Below are 25,747 nucleotides of genomic sequence, written 5' to 3' on the forward strand. Positions count from 1 at the left end.
TAAATAACATACTTACTCATGATATACACTACTTCTGCCATGTAAACCTACTTTACAGTTAACGTTTAATTGAGAAGGTTTCTGGGAAAGTATTTCTGTCATCCCTCAAGATGGTTATCACATCAATTGGCTACACACAGTGATAGACAAATTGAGACCCCTGATCTAATACATCCACAGTGGGATTTCGACTGTTTGTATTTATTGTAAATATAATTCATTATTGTATTTTATTTTTAAGTTATGTAACACCATTACAACCTTGTTTAGCACTATTTAGTCCAAATATGCCATTATTCCACTCTTTTGATTAGTTTACATGGGGAACTTTTATTTTGAAGGCAAACCGCAAATTCCATGATTCTCACGAGCTTCAAGACCGCTGCCATCCAGGAAGTTCGCAAAATAAACGTTAATTTGCTGTTGCGAAACAGGCAGACAGAGTTGCCAGTTGAAGAAGTCGTAGCTAGACTACTTGAACATTAAGGTAAGACTATGAGTTTTCCTAATACTAAAACTGATCATTATTGGACATTGTTATAGAAGAAAGTGCGATGTACGCAAACACAGTAGCTAGCTAACGTTAATTAGCCATGCTAGCTAGCTCGCAGTCTCCAGTACCAGCTAGCTAACTTAGTTGTGCCTGTATTTTATTATGAACACAGTGTGATTACAACAAGTGGATATTGAGAAAAATTCATCCGTATAAGAGGGGATCAAACTTTACAGTACAGAGCAAACCAACCAATCCAGGAAACCGTGTGCTGCTGCTGTTTGTTACAGGAAACGACGACGTCATGCAGCCCTCTAAAGACGTCTGTTGGTCCTTGACAATCTGGATGGTCCACCTTGCCTTCATGGTTCTCACTGTTCAAGGTAGGGTCATCTAGAAGCAGAACTCTATTTCTCCGAGTGCATGTTTTCATTCATTGGTTTGAAGCGTGTACCACATAGTTTCTAAACCCAGAGGCGCAACACTCCGAGTCTTCCGGGAACGCTTGTCAAATAGACCAGGCCAGGGTTTGAGAACGTAATGAGAAAAGTTGGGATACAAATTTGGGGAAACCAACATTAGTTTCCTATTGACCCCCATTGTAAAATCGGCAACTTGGTCGTCGATTATTTATTTTTGTTATACAGAAATAACACAACATGTCGATAGGCTGCAGTGTTGTTCAGGAGTACATGAAGCCAGGTCAAAAATCCAAACCGATGGTTTGCAATGCTTCCATGCAGGGAAATAGAGCCAATGGAAAGACCCGAGGTAAAGTTGTTTTTAGATTCGGACATTCAACATACATTAGCCAAAATCCATTTTAAATGGTAAAAATCAATAACTAATTCATTGATTGTCACAAACATAAAAATAGATATGGTTTAGTCTATAAATGACATTTTACAAACAACCTGTTTTGAATAAAAATTCCAGATTTGATGGAAATGCAAATCTTTAAAATGCAATTAAAGCTGTATAAATCATTAACTAATTCACCGTTTGTCACAAACATCAAACTATGTAGGATTTATTCTATAAATGTCTAGCATACTTTTACAGCCTTTTGTTTTGTGTAAACATGACAGTTTTTGATAGAGGGCATGTAGTCCGTCTAGAGGGCATGTAGTCAAAGTTCTAACGAGTCTGCTATACCCTATTAGAAGGGGCCTGGCCATAACATTTGGCATCTTAAGTCATATTAAATTAGATTACAGGAAAAAAACTACAGGATGAAGGGGTCAGGCCTGACTAACAAAGAAGACCGGTTGGTAGATCAAGAGGACCAAGACAACCAATAGGATCAACATGGACATTCCACAGTGGAGTTAAGGAAAACTAAGAGTGAACCATAACATACACTACAGTTCAAAAGTTTGGGGTCACTTAGAAATGTCCTTGTTTGTGAAAGAAAAGCAACAAAAAAAAGTCCCTTTAAAATAACATCAAATTGATCAGAAATACAGTGTAGACATTGTTAATGTTGTAAACGACTATTGTAGCTCGATACAGCTGAGTTTTTATGGAATATCTACATAGGCGTACAGAGGCCCATTATCAGGAACCATTACTCCTGTGTTCCAATGGCACGTTGTGTTAGCTAATCCAAGTTTATAATTTTGAAAGGCTCATTGATCATTAGAAAACCCTTTGCAATTATGTTAGCACATTTAAACTGGTCTGATTTAAAGAAGCAATAAAACTGGCTTTTAGACAATTTGAGTATCTGGAGCATCAGCATTTGTGGGTTCGATTATAGGCTCAAAATGGCCAGAAACAAAGCACTTCTTCCAAAACTCGTTAGTCTATTCTTGTTCCGAGAAATGAAGGCTATTCCATGGGAGAAATTGCCAAGAAACTGAAGATCTCGTACAACGCGGTGTACTACTCCCTTCACAGAACAGCGCAAACTGACCCCACAAAGAATCTACTTGCCCAAATCAGCTCTACATAATTCAGCAGGGAGGTGTGCAACTACCACACATTTATACACATTATACCAGTAGAGAAACTACGTCACCTACATGGGTATTACCATATCCCTTTCGATTCACATTCCTTGCAGAAATAACTATTTGCAAACCTTTTAAAACATCCAGAAAGACAGTGGTGTTAGAAAGGTATTTATACTTTAAAATACATATTTTATGTAGATGAAAGAATTCTGCCAGTGTTTTAATGTCCTAGTTTCATCTTTTTTTCTTTACCTCCAACTCTAAATATCCAAGTGAGCCTATGAGGACCTTGGGGATCAGATTTACCATTATACCCATTGATCAAACGTATAACAGACAGACACTGCTCAAAAGGAGTTGTCTGTGATCTCTAGACTCGCCACTTTTTATTAGGTTCACCACCCTATTCACAAAAATAAATTGCTCCTACATACACCAAGTCCCGTGATCTTGGCTTGCTCGACACTGAAGCATGCAGAGAAGTATTCAGGTATTCTGTTACTGTTAGAACTTTAGAATGTGCAAAATGACAGCACAGTCTGATGGTCTTTTGTAAGTCAAAACATTTCCAAAACGTGTACTGACTGTAATAACCTCCAACTGGACATAACGTGAACAGTCTAGCTCCTTTCCCAGTTTCATCAACAGTTTTGAATTCACGCTGTTCAAGATGCAAAGGGGGTTGTACCTAATAAAGTGACAACTGAATCTATAGACTTTCCAGAATGTGTTCTAGAAATACCCAGGGTATAAAATATTTGGCTTTAAGTGTTGAACAGTTGAATCTATTACCTCAGGAGATGGTACCGTTCAGCTTGTCTGGAGATGACAAAGAAGAACTTCAACAAAGCCAAAGTAGAAAATGATTGGAAGGGCCCTCTTTCTTGTTAAATTAGAGACATGAATAAATGACTGTTGTGCCTTGTAACTACTTTAAAATGTGTTGCACTAAAAATGCAAACATTGATTTGGCATACAATGTAAGATTGTAAACATTGTACAACTTCATATAGAACAAATTGCACTTGAAATTAACATTTCTTTGAAGTTATTGCAAATAAATGCATAATGTCACTTTTCTGTGTATCACTGAATTAGTTACAGATTTTTTTCTGTCTTTAAAAGCAATATTTGAGATTTTATGTATTTATCAAATCGAAACTGGAATTTCTACTCCAAGCAAAGGCTGTAAAAGTACACTAGACATTTATAGAATAAATCATACCTTGTTTATGTCATCAGTGAAAACGCTATTGATTTATACCGTTTAAATGGCATTTTATAGATGCCATAGTTATGTATTTCTATCAAGTCAGCTTGAATTTCTTCTTAAAACAAAGGTTGTAAAACTATGCTAGACATTTATAAAATAAGTCATATCTAGTTTCATTTTGTGACAAGCGGTGAATTAGTTATTGATTGTCAAATGGTTTGTGCATATTTGTAGTATTCAGACACTTTACTCAGTACTTAGTTGAAGCACTTTTGGTAGCGAATACAGCCTGGCGTCTTCTTGGGTATGACATTACAAGCTTGGCATACTTGTACTTGGGGAGTTTCTCCCATTATTCTCTGCAGATCCTCTCAAGCTCTGTCAGGTTAGGTGTGGAGCGTCGCTGCACAGATATTTTCAGGTCTCTCAAGAGCTGTTCGATCTGGTTCAGGCTCTGGCTGGGCCACAAGGACATCCAGACTTGTCCCGCAGCCACTCCTGCGTTGTCTTGGCTGTGTTCTTAGGGTCGTTGTCCTGTTGGAAGGTGAACCTTCGCCCCAGTCTGAGATCCTGAGCGCTCTGGAGCAGGTTTTCGTCTAGGCTCCCTGTACTCTACTCCATTCATCTTTCCCTCAAACCTGACTAGTCTCCCAGTCCCTGCCGCTGAAAAACATTGACACAGCATGATGCTGCCACCACCATGCTTCACTATAGGGATAGTGCCAGGTTTCCTCCAGATGTGACGCTTGGCATTCCGGCCAAAGTTTTTAAATTTGTTTCATCAGACCAGAGAATCTAGTTTTTCATGGTCTGAGAGTCCTTTTAGATCCCTTTTGGCAAACTCCAAGTGGGCTGTCATGTGCCTTTTACTGAGGATCTGGCCACTACCATAAAGGCCTGATTGGTGGAGTGCTGCAGAGATTGCTGGCCTTCTGGAAGGTTCTCCCATCTCCAAAGAGGACCTCAGGAGCTGTCAGTGTCCATCGGATTCTTGGTCACCTCCCTGACCAAGGCCCTTCAACCCCGTTTGCTCAGTTTGGCCGGGCGGCCAGCTCTAGGAAGAGTCTTGGTGGTTCAGAACTTCTTCCATTTAAGAATGATGGGAGTCCACTGTGTTCTTGGGGACCTTCAATGCTGCAGAAATGTTTTGGTACCCTTTCCCAGATCTGTGCCTCGACAACATCCTGTCGCGGAGCTCTACAGACAATTCCTTCAACCTCACTGCTTGGTCTTTGCTCTGACATGCACTGTCAACTGTGGGACCTTTTTATATAGACAGGTGTGTGCCTTTCCAAATCATGTCCAATCAATTAAATTTACCACAGGTGGACTCCAATCAAGTTGCAGAAACATCTCAATGATGATCAATGGAAACAGTATGCACCTGAGCTCAATTTATAGTCTCTTAGCAAAGGGTCTGAAATGTAAACCAAGATATTTCTGTTTAATTTTTTATACATTTGCAAAATTTTCTAAACCTGTTTTAATTGTCATTATGGGATGTGGATTGATTAGGAAAAACACATATTTAATCAATTTTAGAATAAGGCTGTAATGTAACAACATGTGGAAAAAGTAAAGGGATCTGAATGCTTTCCGTGTGTGTGTGTGTGTGTGTGTGTGTGTGTGTGTGTAAAACATTTAATCACAGCTAAGACGTTTAGCTAGCTTAACCCTTACAAAATAGGTTGGCAGTCTTGGTACAATCCACTGCACTTTTACTGCAGTTTCAAAACGGCAATCTTTTTTTTCTATGGGAATATTCCGCTAGCTAGCTAGCACTCACTCAATTGGCTCTTAGCATTGTCATGAAAAGGGGCATGATGTAATCCCCATAATATTATGTTTTTAGTAGTGAGAAGGCAATGTTGAACATCTTTAGACATGTACTATTCTTAAATGTACTTTTGTAATTGACTAAAACAAGCAGACTACAATAAAATAGTTTTTGAAAGTCTGCAGTAAGCCGATGGGGTAACCACTGGTTGTCTTCCCCACAGGCGCGCAGGGTCACAATGATGCATCTAATACCGACTGGGTCTATTGCTATTGGAGAAGCAGTTTTAGCATATCTTCATACTGTACTGTTTTTGCTTATACCACAGTTTTCAAACCTAGAGGCGCAATGCGTTTGTGACAATGTTTTTTGGGGTTAGTTATCAATACCTATCTGTGTCGTTTACAATGGGAGCAAAGGAAGCATAGTGGGCAAAGCCAAGCACGAGCTAGCGAGATCCTATTGGCTCATTATAGCATGTATTTGTATATTTCCGTTACGTTACGCCTCCTCTGTGAAGTGTATCTGTGCACAAACTCAATTCAACCTTGCACTCCTTCTAAACAATGTCATTTTTTTTCAACTTTGGCAAAGCTTCAAGTCTATCAAATTTAGTACAATGTGTTCGTAACAGATTACAGTTTTGGGAACATAAAAATGTATTGATCAGATGTTTCATTGATGAGAAAATGTGCAGAATGTCAGCCCAGTTTCACTCCTCTGGCTTTCTGTCCGACTCCCACACGCTACCACAAGAACTGGTCCTGAACCCAACCACAGTCCTGCAATGTTATTTTAGGTGTTCAGTACCAGTCAAGTTTTAGAACACCTATGCATTCAATGGGGTTTCTTTATTTGTATTATTTTCTACATTGTAAATGAATAGTGAAGACATCAAAACTATGAAATAACACATATGGAATCATGTAACCAATTTAAAAAATAAATAAATAAATGTTTTATATTTGAGATTCTTCAAATAGCCACCCTTTGCCTTGATGACAGCTTTGCTCTTGGCAAAGCTCTTGGCATTCTCTCAACCAGCTTCATGGGGTAGTCACCTGAAATGCATTTCAATTAACTGGTGTGCCTTGTTCATTTTGTGAAATGTATTTCCTTAATGCGTTTGACCCAATCAGTTGTGTTGTGACAAGGTAGCGGTGGTATACAGAAGATAGCCCTATTTGGTAAAAGACCAAGTCCATATTATGGCAAGAACAGCTCAAATAAGCAAAGAGAAACGACAGTCCATCATTACTTTAAGACATGAAGGTCAGTCATTCCGCAAAATATCAAGAACTTAAAATGTTTCTTCAAGTGCAGTCGTAAAAACCATCAAGCGCTATGATGAAACTGGCTCTCATGAGGACCGCCACAGGAAAGGAAGACCCAGAGTTACCTCTGCTACAGAGGACATGTTCATTAGTTACCAGCCTCAAATTGCAGCCCAAATAAATACTTCACAGAGTTCAAGTAACAGACACACCTCAACATCAACTGTTCAGAGGGGACTGCATGAATCAGTCCTTCATGGTCAAATTGCTGCAAAGAAACCACTGTTTAAAGGACACCAATAAAGAAACGCGCGCAATGGACATTAAACCGGTTGAAATCTGTCCTTTGGTCTGATGAGTCCAAATTTGAGATTTTTGGTTCTAACTGCCGTGTCTTTGTGAGACGCAGAGTAGGTGAACGGATGATCTTTGCATGTGTGTTTCCCACCATGAAGCATGGTGGGCGTGCTTTGCGGTTGACACGGTCTGTGATTTATTTAGAATTCAAGGGACACTTCAACAGCATGGCTACCACAGCATTCTGCAGCAACACGCCATCCCATCTCGTTTGCGCTTATTTTTTTATTTTTATTTAACCTTTATTTAACTAGGCAAGCTTAGTGGGACTATCCATTTGTTTTTCAACAGGACAATGACCCAAAACACACCTCCGGGCTGTGTAAGGGTTATTTGACCAAGGAGAGTAATGGAGACTGTATCAGATGACTTGGCCTCCACATTCATCTGACCTCAACCCAATAGAGATGGTTTGGGATGAGTTAGACTGCAGAGTGAAGGAAAAGCCAACAAGTGCTCAGCATATGTGGGAACTCCTTCAAGACTGTTGGAAAAGCATTCCAGGTGAAGCTGGTTGAGAGAATACCAAGTGGGTGCAAAGCTGTCATCAAGGTGAAGAGTGGTTACTTTAAAGAATCTCAAATATTTTTATAAAATTAAACTTTCTTCTTTCGCATACTCAAGTGGCCTATTTTAGGATGCAAATATGGGTATTCGGACACGGCCAGTGTCTCCTGGTGTCCTAGCTAGCTTCTTCTACAGGGTTTATCAGTGGTTGGCATCCAACGTTATGTACTGGAGCACCCCCAATAGAAGTATAAAGAGGAGTTCGTACAGAAATGCCCACATGCAGGAACGCCCTTACTTGCGAGCCGCAATTACGCCCTTCTCGACCGGGTTAGAAATATGGCAAGTCTGTGAAGTGAAATATTCGAAAGGCAACCTAGATTCGAGCCAATGTCTTTATATAGCTGAGCCTGTCATTACTACAACCGTGTGACACTGACACGTTAACATTTTTTGTTAGACCAACTTTATATGGAATAGGAGTGCCTTTTCAGTTGACGACATGCGCAGTTCAGTGCGACGCGACTGGTAGACCAGACGACGCGTTTCTTCGCGTGAGCTATGCTAGATAACGTTGCCATGACATAGCATTTTTTTAAACCTTTTATTTAACTTTGCAAGTCAGTTAAGAACAACTTACAATGACGGCCTACACCGGCCAAACCCGGACGACGCTGGGCCAATTGTGCGCCGCACTATGGCACTCCCAATCCCGACCGGTTGTGGTACAGCCTGTATATCTTCATACTGTACTGTCTTTGCTTATACCATCTATGGTTTGAAGCATTGGCTCACGTCAGATTGCGCGACGGCCGTCTACACCGATAGTGTACTGAAATTCTATCGAATAACACACATTCGTTTTCATTATAGTTAATGTTCTGATTAGTGTGCCGAATTCTGCAGCACAGCTGACGGTTCTAGCTGCGACGTCATCGCGTTAGCCAAACGTTACAAAGTAGTGAGACAGTGCCAGTTGTCAGTCAGATGCATGGTGATTTCTTAGAACAGTCCCGTATCTTTAGTGCATACAACTTCATCAACAAACTAGCAAACTAGCTAGCACAAGGCTGCTAGCTGGGGCAAGAGGTGCTGATCAAGCATGTCTTTCCGTAGGAGCCAGCAAAGATGGTTCACTCAGGCTGCTTACATTTGGGGGAAAATTCTAGTCTACTTAACGGGGTGGGTCTCCTATAGACACCAATGCACTGGTAACTGAGTCTGATCTACTTAGTTCATTTGCCTTTAATTGAACCAGAAAAAAAACAGAGTGGGGTGTCTCGCTTCCACTTCCGTCTCTGGTAACCAGTGCTTTACATCTGCGTGATTTTCAAAACTAGGAACTAGTGTTTGGAGAATGAGCAAAATCTACATTTTAAGAGATGCTGCTTTCAAGACAGCTCAAAACTAAAATTTTCGACTTGGAAACCCACTGTAGAAAAATGAGCTCAGAGCTTCCCACTTGGAAAATATCAGAATCGACCAATGGGAAGCTTTACGCAGAACACGTACGTAAATGTTAACCCTTCGAGTGTCTGAGTTGTCTTGAAAGCACCATGAGTTTCACGTTTAGTTAGACACATGGCTCCTGGCAACTGCGTGTCGGGTTAGAATGAGGCCATCTGACGTGAGACAATGTGGGTTTTGAAGGTGTTGTCTCCAGTATTTGTCCACCTTGGTCATTCAATTTTGTCTCCTTTGTTTTCAGGTCAAGACTGCTCCAAACCCATACCGTTAGAAGGGTCAAACATGGTTCTTAAATCAACTCAAGAGACATTTGGAGATGGAACAAAAGCAACTTTTGAGTGTGCAATTGGATATGTCAGTGCAGGAGGGTCTCCATCAGTCACCTGTACTGCTGGCGTGTGGAGTACAGTGAAACTGACATGCGAATGTAATTCCAATAATTGTATTTTTTATTGTGCTAAAACGTTCGGCCATATTCCTGTAAATGTTTTTAGTAATAAAAAAAATAGTCTCCCACTCCTATATAAGCTCCCAGTTATTTATTGGGTAAACCACCAATGTTTCAGTATCACTGCCTTCTTCAGGGTAATATCATGAATGCTTGAACCAGGGCTGCGTTCAGTAAATGTTTACATTCTGGAGCGTTCAATTAAACGGAAACGGTGCTGTACGGAACGACCTGTTGAAAAACGTGGAGGGGTTGGGGAGCCTTGACATCGTGGCTCTGTCCTTTTTAAATACGTCACTCATTGCTTCAAGCCACACCTCGCCACACGGGAGCAAATGTACCTCAAAGTCTGTTCCAGAGCGATTTGGGGAAATGTGTCGTTCAGCACAAACCGTTCTGCAGTGTAGCAACCGTTCAAGCGAACTGAACGCACCTCAGGTTATGTAGACAAACCGTTTGTGCAACCAATGACAATAGTGAGGTGTGTCATAATAAAAACGTCCCTGTTAGTGGTGTCATCTCATGCAAGACACATGGAGGAATCCATCTCCTCACCTGTCCATGTGGGAAAACCCATGTAGGACAAAGGTGGGAAAAATTAAAACAAGGCATAGCCGAACACCGCAGCTCAATCAGGTGTAAGAACACTGACTATCCAGTAGCAGCCCACTCTGTTGAAGCTAACCATCCTATCTCTTTCATCAAATACAGAATGGTATCGAGCATGTTACCCTACCAAGGAGAGGCGGTAACATTGAGACTCTACTACTACAGAGGGAGGCCTCCTGGATCTCGTATACAAAAATACTAGTGGTCTGAATGTTGACTTGGACCTCAGGCCCTTTTCTATAAACAAGTCCCCCTTTTTTTATGACCAGGTCTGCTAAATGAACATGTTCTTTCCACAGCTTATCAGCGTGCAGCCAGATGTTTCCTTGTAGAGATGCTTATTATGCATCGCGTTTGAACCAAAGGATTGCATGTAACTAAGATGAAATTAATTGGAAATATATATGAAATAGTAAAATGCATTTTCATGTTAATACTATGTACAATATCTAATCATGTTGTAATATGATGAAAACAATAGCCTAATATATTTTTATCATGCTGTAAACTATTGTCTTTTAACAGTAACTTTTTCATCCTCACCACCCTAATTACTATGACATATTCCTCACTAGTCAATGGTTGCATTAATTGCACTGGTTGTTTATATAAGCTGGGTCAAGCATTCATGATATTACCCTGAAGAAGGCACAGTGATGCAGAAAGTTGGTGGTTTACCCAATAAATAACTGGGAGCTTGTGTATACAGTGTGCAACTCTCTTATTTATTTTTATAGCCTATAGTTTACTCACCGTTAGTCAGCACCTCCTCTAACTCTTTTGGGTATGCACCAGCTCATGCTTTTCACTAAACAGTTTTTACCCACCCACTCACAACTTGATATATTCATTGCCCATTCATAAAACTCACTGAAAAAGTAGCCTAGCCTGGAATCTGGACCTGTTTTGTTTCAACATTCCACTCCTAGCCACTCCATGTCATGTTTGGCATATGACACAGAGTGGCAAGGAGTGGGATGTTGGCACAAAACAGGTCAGGCTAGCCTACATTTCCTCCGTACATGACTATTTTTCTTTATGGTTGTTTCAGTACGGCCGTGTGGCTCACCAGGAGAAGTGCTAAACGGCCGATATAATCTCTCGGGGGTTCTGTTTGGCGCCAGGGCTGTTGCTTTTTGTGACACTGGGTCAGTACAAGGCTATTTGCCTCATGTCTCTCTGTCTCTCTGTGTCTCTCATAGGGCTGATCCATAGAGAGAGCACTCATCTTTGTATCTGTGCCATTATAGCATCTGACCCCTACGTTTTAAAGTTGTCAATTTTTATTCTTCTTCACTGGGCTCCCAACTCATAGCAATCCCCACCCAGTTGGCCATTTTAAAATGCTGGAAGCCCTTATTGGCAATGTCCATGATGAGTCTATCTTCATGGGCTGAACTAAGTGCTTTAACATGTCAACTGTCATGCTTCACAAAGCTGTTAATTTGTAGGCCTAATTTTATGATTTCCAGGTAGGCCTTAATCAAACTTCCCCCCTAAAAGCTGAAGGAAATGTTTAATGTTTAGCCTATGATCTTCCCTTACTATCTTGCTTGAGATCAGAGTTGTCTCTGTTGTAACCCTTGCTATCCTAAAAGCAATGCTCCAAATACTGTCTAATCATTCACTTTTTCAGCTATACACTTGTGGGCAGCGGTGTAAGGAACTGTTTGGTTGGAGGCTGGGATGGCAGAGTTCCTGTATGTGAAGGTTAGTCATCTGAAGGAGCATGTCAAGTGAAAATAACAATAACTGTAACGGTTCTATGCTTGTGCCTAGATCAAAATGGTTCATAACTGCTTTTTTGTTCTACTCTGCAGTGGTGAAGTGTGGAAAGCCCCCCACCATTGTCAACGGTGGACCTGTTATCCCACCTGAAGACGAGTACAGCTATAGAAGTGTTGTGGAATATAGCTGTGAGAAGGAATTCACTCTGGTTGGAACTAAATCCATAGTCTGTGAAAAGGACGGGGAATTCCAGCCAGCTCCACCTGAGTGTAAAAGTACGTTGAAAGCTTGCCTTTGTACCCCCTTCTGTTTTGAACAGTCATAATTATGGTTGTTAAAAACATAGAACTGTTCGTATGAACTGTTCACACTGATAAGATATTGTAATCAGATTACAGATACTTTTGAAAACTAGATTACTTCTTGGATTATTTGACTTCAGAAAGGATTCAACACCTTTCTGTTTTCTCAATGACATTCAATTCAGCTTTGAAAAACAGAGCAATTTTTAAGTTTGTTCCATCTGAGCGAGTCTGACCACAAGTCAGAGACCACTATGATGACACCCCAAATGCGTTGGTGTGTCATCATATATGGATCCTTTGTCTACTCCTAATGCCTCTTAAGGGGAAAGTAATCAGATTACATTACTGCGTTTGAGTAAGTCAAAGGTCATGTAACTGATTACAATTTTGGACAGGTAACGGATTACATTTAGAAATGAACCTACCCAGTCCTGTCCACTACACAATCATGAGCAAGGTCACGGTCCAGATGATAAAATAAGTGTATAAATATCACAGTATCAAGCCTGATGGCACAGATGTCCATGAGACAGCCTAAGGAGTGGTCTGAACAGTGGACACCCTAATGCAGGGCTGCCCAACCATCTTCCTGGAGAACTACCATCCTGTGGGTTTTCAGTCCAACCCTAATTTAACACACCTGGTTCTACCTATTAGCTGCTCAACAAGACCTTAACTAGCTGAGTCAGATATGCTAAATTAGGGTTGGACTGAAAACCTACAGGACAGTAGATCTCCAAGAAGAGGTTTTTGCAGCCCTGCCCTAATGTGTACTATACACTTAAAATCATGATGCAACACAAACATCTAGCCTATTTATTGAATAGATTAGTTGTATAATATACATACATAGGTGGTTATAACAACATTGTGTTTATATTGCTTCAAGTAGCCTAAAACCAAAAAATAAGAGACTTGGGCCACCTTTACTTCACAACCATAGAGAATAACATCTCTTTGTTTACATCTGCAGTGGTTTCATGTCCTGCTCCTGTTGTTGAGAATGGCGTTAGGATTCAAGGTCGTTCGCCACCCTACAAGCACAAGTCTTTTGTGACGTATAAGTGCAACGATGGATATGAGATGATGGGAGAGGCCAGTCTGACATGTGAAATAGAAGGCTGGTCAGCTTCTATTCCCACATGCAAAGGTAAGACTTGTTTCGGTGTTTGTTATTTAACACACTTTAGCCTATATTTTAACTTGGATATTTTGTGCGTCATTTGGTGTTTAGGACCAGAAGACCAATATGTCAGCAAAGAGACTTTTTGAATTGACCCTATCTTATATAAACATATTGAGACTATTTTGATAAGACATTATGGTATGTGGAGGGATAACAACAGTAAATTGATGTGACAGACTGGACAAGAATAGTTATTGGCCTAATTCTATTACATGCCTTTATAGCCCTTCCGACTACAACAAAGCCCCCTACTACTACTACTACTACTACTACTACTACCACAACAGCTACTACCACAACAGCTACTACCACTGCTACAAATAAAACCACAAACCAAGGTAGAGTACATTTTGATACTGCTTGGCACAATCCTAATCTAATTTTACAGTGAGCTACAAAAGTATTGGGATGGTGAACATTTTTGTTGTTTTGGTTTTGAAATGATACAATATCTATGCAGTTAAAGTGCAGGCTTTTTGTACATAGTCCTCCCATTTTAGGGGACCAAAACTATTTGGGACAAATTCTCTTAGGTATATTAAAGTAGTAAAAAGTTAAGTATTTGGTCCCTTAATTCATAGCACGAAAAGACTACATCAAGCTTGTGACTCTGCACATTTGTTGGATGCATTTGCTGTTTGTTTTGGTTGTGTTTCAGATTATTTAGTGCCCAATAGAAATGAACGGTAAATAATGTATTGTGTCATTTTGGAGTCACTTTTATTGTAAATAAGAATATGTTTTTAAACACTTTAACATTAATGTGGATGCTACCTTGATTAAATGGATAATCCTGAATGAGTTGTGTTACTTCCAGTGGCAGTTTGGAACTCGGTAGTGAGTGTTGCAACCGAGGACAGATGGTTTTACGCGCTTCAGCACTCAGCGGTCCCGTTCTGTGAGCTTGTGTGGCATACCACTTTGCAGCTGAGCCGTTGTTGCTCCTAGACGTTCCCACTTCACAATAACAGCACTTACAGTTGACCGGGGCAGCTCTATCAGGGCAGAGATTTGATGAACTGATTTGTTGGAAAGGTGGCATCCTATGACTGTGCCACGTTGAAAGTCACTGAGCTCTTCAGTTAGGCCATTCTACTGTGTGTGTGTGTGTGTGGACCAGAAGTCCCCACAATAATAGTAAACCAACAAAAATTTGACCCAACTGGTGACAGTTGGTTCCCAAAAGGTCAAATGCTATTTGTAGGGGGTTTAGGGTTAGAATTATGGTTAGGAGCTAGGGTTAAGGGTACAGGCTAGGAAAATAGGATTTTGAATGGGACTGAATTGTATATCTCCACAAGGTTATCTGTGCAAGACTGTGTGTGTGTATGCTCGCCAGGACCAGACATGAGTGCTGCAGCTCTGTGGTAAAACATGATTATGTACTAGCATAACAACTGCCATCGTTAATGCAGTAAAGGTTGGATGATATTTTGGACACATTTTGGAGGATATTTTTTTTTGCTTGTTACAACGCTAAAATCAGCTTTCAAACAATTCCTACTCAGTGGCCGAGTCTACCAGCAGCATTGGAGCATTCATGACCCATCCCCAGTCCATCTAGTGGGCGGGGATACCTGGCCGAATTTCTCTGAGTATGAACATTGACTGTTGCATCATGAATGGAAATGGGTGTAGGTGCAAGCTGGTGGCGTTGATATTTGGCATTCTCTGACGCATACACAGGCTTGCAGTGTGTAGCCTCCAGATTGCGAGCCTGACAACTAGGGCAAAGCAGTTGGCTAGGTACTGCTCTGTTTCAGCGGTCCTGGGAAGCCTAGCAGTTTGGAGAAGGAGGTGCTTTTCCTGTACCCTTGAGTGCCTACAGGGACCTTTTGAAGTGTTTGGATCATTATTTTTTGTACATTTGATTGTTTGATTCAAGTAAAGTATTTATTGTGTGTGTATGTGCAAACCTTAATATCTCTTCTTTGTGTTACAGATCGCGTACCCGGTCCCCCGGAGGCCAAAAGTAAGCGGTCACCCAGTTGCTATCTATTGGTGTTGTATATGATGATACAACAGTTAGCTCTCATCCGTACATGTTGTACGGTGTTCTCTTTGATGGTTCAAGCAGTGTTTAGGCTATTTAGTGATGATTTATCTTCATTGCAAGTTCATGATGGTATCTTCCTTCCCTCGTTTGTTTCTCTTACAGACCACACTTGGATAATATTAGGGAGTGTTCTAGCTGTACTTGGTAAGTTGTAATAGAGATTACAAGTGGTGTGGATAATGACAGTAACAGTGGTGACCTGTTAAATCAAGTCGTACCATCTTCTCCAAAACAAGTTCCAAGAATTGTACTATATTCCCATCTTATAAAGACGAACGGGATAAGCAGTATTTGTTTGGTTTTATGTTGAACGTTTTCAAATCTAGTCATCATGCAACAATGTTTACTTGTTACTCTACCAATCATTCATTTTCTAACGTATGCTCACCAATGGATTTTTATTACCATGGTAGTATTCTGTTCAAGCCTTACCTTGCAGGACAGACATTAAGTTATTTGTAATACTTTTCTATTGTTACTGGCACACAAACCTATACCACTACCCCTTTCTTTTGACATCCCATTTTTTAAATTAATGTTGTTCACAATAAGGAGAAGGAATGTTGTGGTGTTAAACTCTTTGCCAAGTAAAAATTAACTACTTTATATGTTAAACAAAATAATACCTCAAGGATTCAAACTTCTCCTTTTTTCTTTCTAGTCGTTGTTTCTCTTATACTATTTATAATCTACAAATATAAAGCACGGTAAGTCATTCTCATTTCATTAACTAACATCCAATCAAGGCTTGTTTCCTGTCATGGCTCCTCCCTCTTTTCTTTGCGCTCACTAAAACAACTGTTGCTCAGTTTCATGTGTTCTTTTGAGTACTTACTGCCGTCATAGCCACCAATGCCGTTTCAGCTAAATGCTGCATGCTTTATATTTGCGAAGCTTTCTGGTGTTTAATATCATTATACACACACCAGCCACAGTAGTGGAGCTGCAAAGTAAACGAATGGCCATTTATTCCCAAAAATCTTCTGGTGTTCTTAAACATTGCGCTAGTTGGTGTGTCTGTCTTTGAAGAGGTCCAGACGGGTTGTCACACACATGGCAGGCAAGGGTGGCGGATTGGTGAGGCCAATGGGTTTGGCCTAGCCTGGTATCCATAACATTCCACTCCGTGCCATATAGCAAACCGTTTGGCATATGACATGTGGCAAGGAGTGGCTTGTTAGCACAAAACACGTCTGAGTTCCACGCTAGGTTTGCCCTCCTGGTCACCCAGAAAAACAGGCATGGTGACCAGTGCTCGACTTTTGTGTTACAGCTCTCAAGTTGGATACTCAGGAAATGTGGCCACTAATATCTCTGAAGACAGAGAGTTGTAGCACCCTTGGCCATGGTAAGAAGATGGACTTCTGAGCACACCGTTTTATTTATTTTTATATAATAAGAAGTCGCCGTTCCAATTCATCCCAAAGGTGTTCGATGGGGTTGAAGTCAGGGCTCTGTGCAGGCCAGTCAAGTTCTTCCACACCGAGCTCAACAAGCAATTTTTGCATGGACCTCGCTTTGTATAATAAGAAAATAGAATAACAAAATATGGGTGATGTGATTGAGTATGATGTAGCAGTGAAATGCTAAATGTTTTTATTTTGATGGGTGAGCATCACTGAGCTCTTCAGTAAGGTCATTCTACTGTCAATGTTTGTCTATGGAGATTGCATGACCGTGTGCTCCATTTTATACACCTGTCCGCAACAGGTGTGGCTGAAATCTCCAAATCCTCTAATTTGAAGGGGTGTCCACATACTTTTCAATATATACTTTGTGTCAAAGTCCAACAGATTTATCCCGTTTATGTTCCACAGGTCCACCCATTCTTTTAGCAGAGAATGTGTGGAAATTAATGTCTTTTCTGGGGTTGTCTAACTTTATTTTTTTGTTTTCCTTTTCAGTACCAAGTCTTCTGATTTGCTTTAGTCTCCTCTTGCATCCTTGAGAAGGGAGTCACAGTGAACAGGCTGCTGTGATTCAATGTACTACCCTCCTGCTTATGAATGTACTAGCCCCTCCCAAACACCGGGTTCATATCCTTTCAAAGGAAGTTCTATTACGTGATGTTTAGAAACCCCATGATGAAGAATGAATCGGTTCACTCTCATTTGGAAGCTTGTGCTTAATGAGTGGCCAAACCTGATTATTCAATAACTATTCATGTTTCCAATGTACTTCACAAAACTCTTTATCTGAGCCTGCTTTATCTCATTGCCAACATTCTTAGTTACAATTCTCCCCTTTAGGGCAACCCTGCATCACAAAGCCAGATTTGTACCCTTTGAAATAAAGAATTTGAAGGAAATCATATTTATTCAAATGTCCAACAAGATTCCCCTGTGTATTTATTTGGATAGTGAAGCTAAAACTTAAAAATGTGGCTCTATACTGAAAAACAGCTTGTATCTCAAGGCCATCAGACTGCTGATCAGCCAACAACCATCTCCTGTAGTTAGAGTAGTAAGTAGTACTCCTGGAGTAAGTAAGAGACAAAGAAAACACACAAAGGTAAACCTTTTTAGATAAAACTATACTAAATATATTCACGTCATGCAATTATTTATATAAACGCACTGTTTTGCAATGAAGGTCTACAGAAGCCTCAACACAATGGTGTAGCCTGAGGACTACTACTTTCCGTCCTCTGGGTACATTGACTTCAATACAAAACCTAGGAGGCTCATGGTTCTCACCCCCTTTCATAGACTTACACAGTAATTATGACAACTTCCAGAGGATGTCAACCAACCTCAGTTCATGCTGCAAGAGCTCTGATATGTTGTCCACCCAATCAAAGGATCAGAAGGAATCTAGTACTGAAAGCATAAGCTACAACTGCAGTGCATAAAATGTGGTGAGTAGACTCAGAGAGAGAGAGAGAGACAATAGTTGAACAGTTTTAAACAAATGAATTTCTTTAAAAATGAAGGAGAAGCAAAAGAGCAAGAGCTAGCTCTTTCATTGTTTTTTTTGTGTGTGTGTGTCCCCCTGCTTACTTAGCTAATTTAACCTACTCAAACGCCTGGCTGAAACAGTGAGGGATGCTATGTTAGTTAGCTGGCTATGGCTACCCAACACTAGAACTCTTCCAATGTAAGCTTTAGGTTTTATAAATATATTGCCCTCGGGCCTGTCGGTGTAAGTGCTAAACTGCTTGCTGACTACATTGTACTGGATGATTGTAGCGGCTTTACTAACGCGTTATTTCTAATAACTATGTTGACTATGACTAGCTAATATGGTGACAACGAAGGAGGCTGTGTGTAGCGGTTAGCTGTTATGATATGACGGTTTGGCTTAGAAAGTTTTTTTTTGCCTGGTCACAGACAGCTGATGTCCACACGTGAAGGAAAAAGGTGAGAGGAGGAGAGTGCGTAGATGCGAGAAAGAATTATACAATGATCAAAGGGTTCATGCTGTTTGTATGTGGCGGCTATGAAAATGAACTGTTTGCTTGTGATCAGGTCTATTCATTCTGGCAATTCTGTTTAAAAAAAATTCTAAAACAGAAGCAAACTGAAAAAAATGGGAATAAACATACCTGAATTTGTTAAGTATAAACTATTTTGCAACTGTTGGACTAATGATCACATCCTAGATCAGCTAGATGCAGGCAAGAGTGTGCAAAGCGGTATGTATCAATGTCTGTCACCTTGATTACTCCAAATCTCTCTTGACCTGTGCGCCTACTTTGTAAACTTACATTCATAGACTAGGTTGTAGCAACCTAATGATGGGAATAGGGGAACATTTTGGATCATGTAGTAGCCTAAACCTATCGATGTTATATTGAGCTAGGTGAATGGAATATGAATGACAGTCATCCAATATGTTGTAATCGAAATAAGAACATGCTCACACATTTATAAAAAATAAAAAAAACGCCACTGATACACACACACACAGCCAACGCTGCTGCCCCATGTATATAGAGACATTAAACACTGGAACATTTATTTTATACTGTTTTCACCCTGTGTGTTCATATACTGTATTCTTCACATTGCTCAATCTAATAGATCTACTACTGTGCGTTGCATGTTATTGTATTTATCAACTGAATTCTTGACATAAGTTCACTAATAAATCTACTGCTGTACATGTACATTCTTCGTGTGTAGATATATCTTGGTTTATATACACAGATTGTATTTGGATTACTGATAGTGTTATTTGGGTTGTTAGCTGGATTCATCCTGTCATTTGTGATTTCTTGTTTCAAATTTTTTCTTATTTGTGTACTTACATGACATTTTTTACAGCACTGTTAGGAGCCAGTAACAAGCATTTTGATGTACCTGCGATAACATCTGCTAAACTGTGTATGCGACCAATAAACTTGGATTTGATCTATATCGTCCCCCCCCCATTTCAAGTTGTCATAAGTATTTGGACAAATTCATTTGTGTAAAGATATGCTCTGGAACTTTGGCGACCAAGTGTTTTTTTTTTTTTACTTCTCGCTTTTGACTGGACGTGTCGACGTGTAGTTCATACATGCATAATCTATGAGCAGAATTAGTGTTTTACCTCAATTAGCCAAGAAATCCCTAGTTTTGAAAGCAACAGTTTTCTGGAAGATGTGCATTTTCCGCCACGTGAGCCAGCCCCCTAGCAATTCAAGTTCAACCAATGAGCTTCAGCCCCTCACCATATCAGTGACAGCTAGCAAGATGCACATGATGCACCCACAGCAGAGCAAGAGAGAGCAATGACGTGGTGTACAAATCTGCAAATGTGTAGTATGCAATTTTCAGGGAAATGTTTTGGCTTGTGAATGCTACTTCAGAACTATTGGCTAAAATGTACACAAAAGTACCGGAGAATCCCTTTTAAAGTAGTCATGTTTTTTGGATGCATTTCCAGTTTGTATTTGTTTCAGATTATGTTGTGCCCAATTGAAATGTCTGTTTTTTTCTAAACAAGAATATCTAACCAGTAGAAAGAGGAAGGGACTCCCTGACCAAGGCCATGCAGCCGAAACGCGTCGGGTTTAAAAAAACGTTGTTTCTATTGAACATGCCATACTAATGAATGCATTTTAATTAATTATATGAAGAGTGCCTTGGTCCTCCTTTCTTTTTGATGAATATCTAACCACTTGGATGCTACCGTGATAATGGATAATCAAGAATGAATCTTGAATATCAATTAAAATTGTATTTGTCACATGCTTTGTAAATAACAAGTGTAAACTAACAGTGAAATAAATGCTTACTTATGGGCCCAACAATGCAGAGAGAAAAATAACACTGAATAAATACAACGATAAAAGGGGAAAGGGGGATACCTAGCCAGCTGTACAACTGAATGCCTTCAACTGAGATGTGTCTTCTGCATTTAACCCAACCCCGATAACTTGATGCATGGGGAAAAGGAATACCTAGGATAGGATAAAGCAATCCTTCTGCCCCCCCCCCCCCCCTAAAAGATTTAGATGCACTATTGTAAAGTGGCTGTTCCACTGGATGTCATAAGGTGAATGCACCAATTTGTAAGTCGCTCTGGATAAGAGCGTCTGCTAAATGACTTAAATGTAATGTAAATGTAAAAGTATTTGGAAAGTGTTCAGACCCCTTGACTTTTTTCACATTTCGTTACGTTACAGCCTTATTCTAAAATGGATTCAATCATTTTCCCCCCTACAGCAATCTACACACAATACTCCATAATGACAAAGCAAAAACTGTTTTTAGACATTTTTACAAATGTATTAAAAATTAACTGAAATATCACATTTACATAAGTATTCAGACACTTTATTCAGTACATTGTTGAAGCACCCTTGGCAGCGATTACATCATTGAGTCTTCTTGGGTAGGACGCTACAAGCTTGGCACACCTGTATTTGTGGAGTTTCCCCAATTCTCTGCAGATCCTCTCAAGCTCTCTCAGGTTGGATGGGGAGCATCACTGCACAGCTATTTTCAGGTCTCTCCAGAGATGTTCGGTCGGGGTTCAAGTCTGGGCTCTGGCTGGGCCACTCAAGGACATTCAGAGACTTGTCCCAAAGCCACTCCTGCGTTGTCTTGGCTGTGTGCTTAGGGTCGTTGTCTTGTTGGAAGGTGAACCTTCACCTCATTCAAAGGTCCTGAGCGCTCTGGAGCAGGTTTTCATCAAGGATCTCTCTGTACTTTGCTCCGTTCATCTTTCCCTCGATCCTGGCGAGTCTTCCAGTCGCCGCCGCTGAAAAACATCCCCACAGCATGATGCTGCCACCACCATGCTTCACAGTAGGGATGGTGCCAGGTTTTCTCCAGACATGACGCTTGGCATTCAGGCAAAAGAGTTCAACCTTGGTTTCATCAGACCAGAGAATCTTGTTTTTCATGGTCTGAGAGTCTTTAGGTGCCTTTTGGCAAACTACAAGCGGGCTGTCGTGCCTTACTGAGGAGTGGCATCCGTCTGGCCATTCAAAGGGCTGATATAAATACTATGCATGCCAGTCTCTCTTGATTAAGAGTTGAGGAGAGACTGACTGCATCACTTCTTCTTTTTATAAGAAACATGAATGTGGTCCTCCCGAGTGGCGCAGCGGTCTAAGCATCACTACAGACCCGGGTTCGATCCTGGGCTGTGTAGCAGCCGGCCGACGACCGGGAGACCCATGAGGCGGCGGTCAATTAGCCCAGCGTCGTCCTGGTTAGGGAAGGGTTTGGCCAACTGGGATGTCCTTGTCCCATCGTGCTCTAACGACTCTTTGTGGCGGGCCAGGGGCATGCACGCTGACCTTGGTCGCCAGTTGTACGGTGTTCCCTCCGACACATTGGTGCGGCTGGCTACTGGGTGAAGCGACCAATGTGTTAAGCACTGCGGCTTGGCAGGGTCGTATCTCGGAGAACGCATGTCTCTCGACCGCTGCCTCTCCCGAGTCCGTACGGGAGTTGCAGTGAAGGGCCAAGACTGTAACTACCAATTGGATATCACGAAATTGGGGAGAATTGTGTTTTTACATCCCAAATTGTTTGCATAGTCAACTTACTCACGGCTCTGACACACACACCCCACCAGACATGCCACCAGGGGTCTTTTCACAGTCCCCAATTCAAGAAAGTGTACAGTATTAAATAGAGCTATTATTGCATGGAACTAGGGCTAGGGCCATTCTCCCCAGAAATGTCCAGGAACTTGCGGATGCCTTGGTGGAAGTGGGGTAACATCTCACAGCAAGAACGGGCAAATCTGGTGCAGTCCATGAGGAGTAGATGCACTGTAGTACTTAATGCAGCTGGTGGCCACACCAGATACTGACTGTTACCTTTGATTTTGACCCCCCCTTAGTTCAGGGACACATTATTCAATTTATGTTAGTCACATGTCTGTGGAACTTAATCAGTTTATGTCTCAGTTGTTTAATCTTGTTGTGGTCATACAAATATTTATACATGTTAAGTTTGCTGAAAATAAACGCAGTTTACAGTGAGAGGACATTTCTTTTTTTGCTGAGTTAATAAATATATACATACATATTGATGTAGTTTGGTCCTTGAGCTGTTCTTGTCTATTAATGCTCTGTATTATGTCATGTTTCATGTTTTGTGTGGACCCCAGGATGAGTGGCTGCTGCTTTTGCAACAGCTAATAGGGATCCTAATAAAGTACCAAATACCATAAAGGCCTGATTGGTGGAGTGCTGCAGAGGTTGTCCTTCTGGAATGTTCTCCCATCTCTATAGAGCAACTCTGGCGCTCTGTCAGAGTGACCATCGGTCTCTTGGTCACCTCCCTTCTCCCCCGATTGCTCAGCTAGGCCATGCGGCCAGCTCTAGGAAGAGTTTTGGTGGTTCAAATCTTCCATTAAGAATGATTGAGGCCACTGTGTTCTTGGGGACCTTCAATGCTGCAGAATATTTTAGTACCCTTGGCCAGATCTGTGCCTTGACACAATCCTGTCTCGGAGCTCTACGGACAATTCGTTCGAACTCACGGCTTGGTTTTTGCTCTGAAAACTGTGTGACCTTATATAGACAGGTGTGTGCCTTTCCAAATGATGTCCAATCAATTTAATTTACCACAGGTAGAATCCAATCAAGTTGTAGATACATCTTTATTTTATTAATTAACCAGGTAGGCCAGTTGAGAACAATATCTAATTTACAACTGCGACCTGGCCAAGATTAAGCAAAGCAGTGCAACGCAAACAACACAGAGTTACACATGGAATAAGCCATTGTACAGTCAATAGCACAATAGAAAAGTCTATATACAGTGTGTGCAAATGAGGTAAGATTAGGGAGGTAAGGCAATAAATAGGCCGTAGTGGCGAAGTAATTACAATTTAGAAATTAAACACTGGAGTGATAGATGTGCAGAAGATGAATGTGCAAGTAGAGATAATGGGGTTGCAAAGGAGCAAAATAAATAAATAACAATATGGGGATGAGGTAGTTGGATGGGCTATTTACAGATGGGCTATGTACAGGTGCATGATCTGTAAGCTGATCTGACAGCTGATGCTTGAAGTTTGTGAGGGAGATATGAGTCTCCAGCTTCGGTGATTTTTGCAATTCGTTCATCATTGGCAGCAGAGAACTGGAAGGACAGGCGGCCAAAGGAGGAATTTGCTTTGTGGGTGACCAGTGAAATATACCTGCTGGAGCACGTGCTATGTGTGGGTGCTGCTATGGTGACCAGTGAGTTGAGGTAAGGCGGGGCTTTACCTAGCAAAGACTTATAGATGACCTGGTGCCAGTGGGTTTTCAGCGATGAATATGAAGGCGAGGGCCAGCCAACGAGAGCACACAGGTCGCAGTGGTGGGTAGTATATGGGGCTTTGGTGACAAAACGGATGGCACTGTGATAGACTGCATCCAATTTGCTAAGTAGAGTGTTGAAAGCTATTTTGTAAATGACATTGCCGAAGTCGAGGATCGGTAGGATAGTCAGTTTTACGAGGGTATGTTAGGCAGCATGAGTGAAGGATGCTTTGTTGCAAAATAGGAAGCCGATTCTAGATTTTATTTTGGATTGGAGATGCTTAATGTGAGTCTGGAAGGAGAGTTTACAGTCTAACCAGACACCTAGGTATTTGTAGTTGTCCACAGTCTAAGTCAGAACCGTCCAGAGTAGTGATGCTGGACGGGCGGGCAGGTGCGGGCAATGATCGGTTGAAGAGCATGCATTTAGTTTTACTTGCATTTAAGAGCAGTTGGAGGCCACAGAAGGAGAGATGTATGGCATTGGAGCTCGTCTGGAGGTTCGTTAACATAGTGTCCAAAGAAAGGCCAGAAGTATACAAAATGGTGTCGTCTGCATAAAGGTGGATCAGAGAATCACCAGCAGCAAGAATGACATCATTGATGTTATAAGAGAAGAGAGTCGGCCCGAGAATTGAACCCTGTGGCACCCCCATAGAGACTGCCAGAGGTCCGGACAACAGGCCCTCCGATTTGACACACTGAACTATCAGAGAAGTAGTTGGTGAACCAGGCGAGGCAGTCATTTGAGAAACCAAGCCTGTTGAGTCTGCCGATAAGAATGTGGTGATTGACAGTCGAAAGCCTTGGCCAGGTCGATGAATACGGCCTCACAGTATTGTCTCTTATCGATGGCGGTTATAATATTGTTTAGAACCTTGAGCATGGCTGAGGTGCACCCATGACCAGCTCTGAAACCAGATTGCATAGCGGAGAAGGTGGGATTCGAATTGGTCGGTAATCTGTTTGTTAACTTGGCTTTCGAAGACCTTAGAAAGACAGGGTAGAATAGATATAGGTCTGTAGCAGTTTGGGTCTCAGACGATACAAAAGAAAGGTTGAACAGGCTAGTAATAGGGGTTGCAACAATTTCGGCAGATAATTGTAGAAAGAGAGGGTCCAGATTGTCTAGCCCGGCTGATTTGTAGGGGTCCAGATTTTGCAGCTCTTTTAGAACATTAGCTATCTGGATTTGGGTAAAGGAGAAATGGGGGAGGCTTGGCTGAGATGCGGTGGGGGGTGCAGGGCTGTTGACCGGGGTAGGGGTAGCCAGGTGGAAAGCATGGCCAGATGTAGAAAAATGCTTATTGAAATTCTCAATTATCGAGGATTTATCAGTGATGACAGTGTTTCCTAGCCTCAGTGCAGTGGGCACCTGGGAGGAGGTGCTCTTATTCTCCATGGACTTTACAGTGTCCCAGAACTTTTTTGAGTTTGAGACTGCAGGAATAACCACCAGAGAATTGAATGTTCATTTCTCTAACACCAACGTTGTTTTCGAGAATTTGGCAGTATGTCCAACTGGCCTCACAACTGCCGACCGCGTGTATGGCGTCGTGTGGGAGAGCAGTTTGCTGATGTCAACATTGTGAACAAAGTGCCCCATGGTGGCGCTGGGGTTATAGTATGGCCAGGCATAAGCTACGGACAATGAACACAATTGCATTTTATCGA

At 41.3% G+C, this 25,747-nt stretch overlaps 1 protein-coding gene across 9 annotated transcripts; it reads left to right on the forward strand.

The window, feature by feature from the left end:
• Positions 1-342: 342 nt before the first annotated feature.
• Positions 343-19,731, forward strand: LOC129860684 (membrane cofactor protein-like). 9 transcript variants are annotated; one of them, XM_055931329.1, is made up of 13 exons: positions 343-487; positions 784-876; positions 9,285-9,470; positions 11,152-11,248; positions 11,737-11,810; positions 11,921-12,103; positions 13,107-13,283; positions 13,544-13,657; positions 15,262-15,291; positions 15,478-15,519; positions 16,037-16,082; positions 16,649-16,723; positions 17,280-19,731. In XM_055931329.1, the coding sequence occupies exons 2-12, from the start codon at positions 798-800 to the stop codon at positions 16,707-16,709; spliced, it is 1,089 nt and encodes a 362-aa protein (XP_055787304.1). In that variant the 5' UTR covers positions 343-487; positions 784-797; the 3' UTR covers positions 16,710-16,723; positions 17,280-19,731. The 9 variants fall into 9 exon arrangements, with proteins under 9 accessions (XP_055787304.1, XP_055787303.1, XP_055787310.1 ...); XM_055931328.1 differs by lacking the exon at positions 16,037-16,082; XM_055931335.1 differs by lacking the exon at positions 13,544-13,657.
• The last annotated feature ends 6,016 nt before the right edge of the window (positions 19,732-25,747 follow it).

Source organism: Salvelinus fontinalis, chromosome 8, assembly GCF_029448725.1.
Source record: "Salvelinus fontinalis isolate EN_2023a chromosome 8, ASM2944872v1, whole genome shotgun sequence".
NCBI classification, from domain to species: domain Eukaryota; kingdom Metazoa; phylum Chordata; class Actinopteri; order Salmoniformes; family Salmonidae; genus Salvelinus; species Salvelinus fontinalis.

What these genes read in the sequence shown, in the direction of transcription:
- LOC129860684 (XM_055931328.1), top strand. Translation starts at nt 798, where the DNA reads ATGCAGCCCTCTAAAGACGTCTGTTGGTCCTTGACAATCTGGATGGTC. An exon ending in CATGGTTCTCACTGTTCAAG is followed by an intron (nt 877 to 9,284) that starts GTAGGGTCATCT and finishes CTTTGTTTTCAG; the next exon opens with GTCAAGACTGCTCCAAACCC. An exon ending in AGTGAAACTGACATGCGAAT is followed by an intron (nt 9,471 to 11,151) that starts GTAATTCCAATA and finishes TGGTTGTTTCAG; the next exon opens with TACGGCCGTGTGGCTCACCA.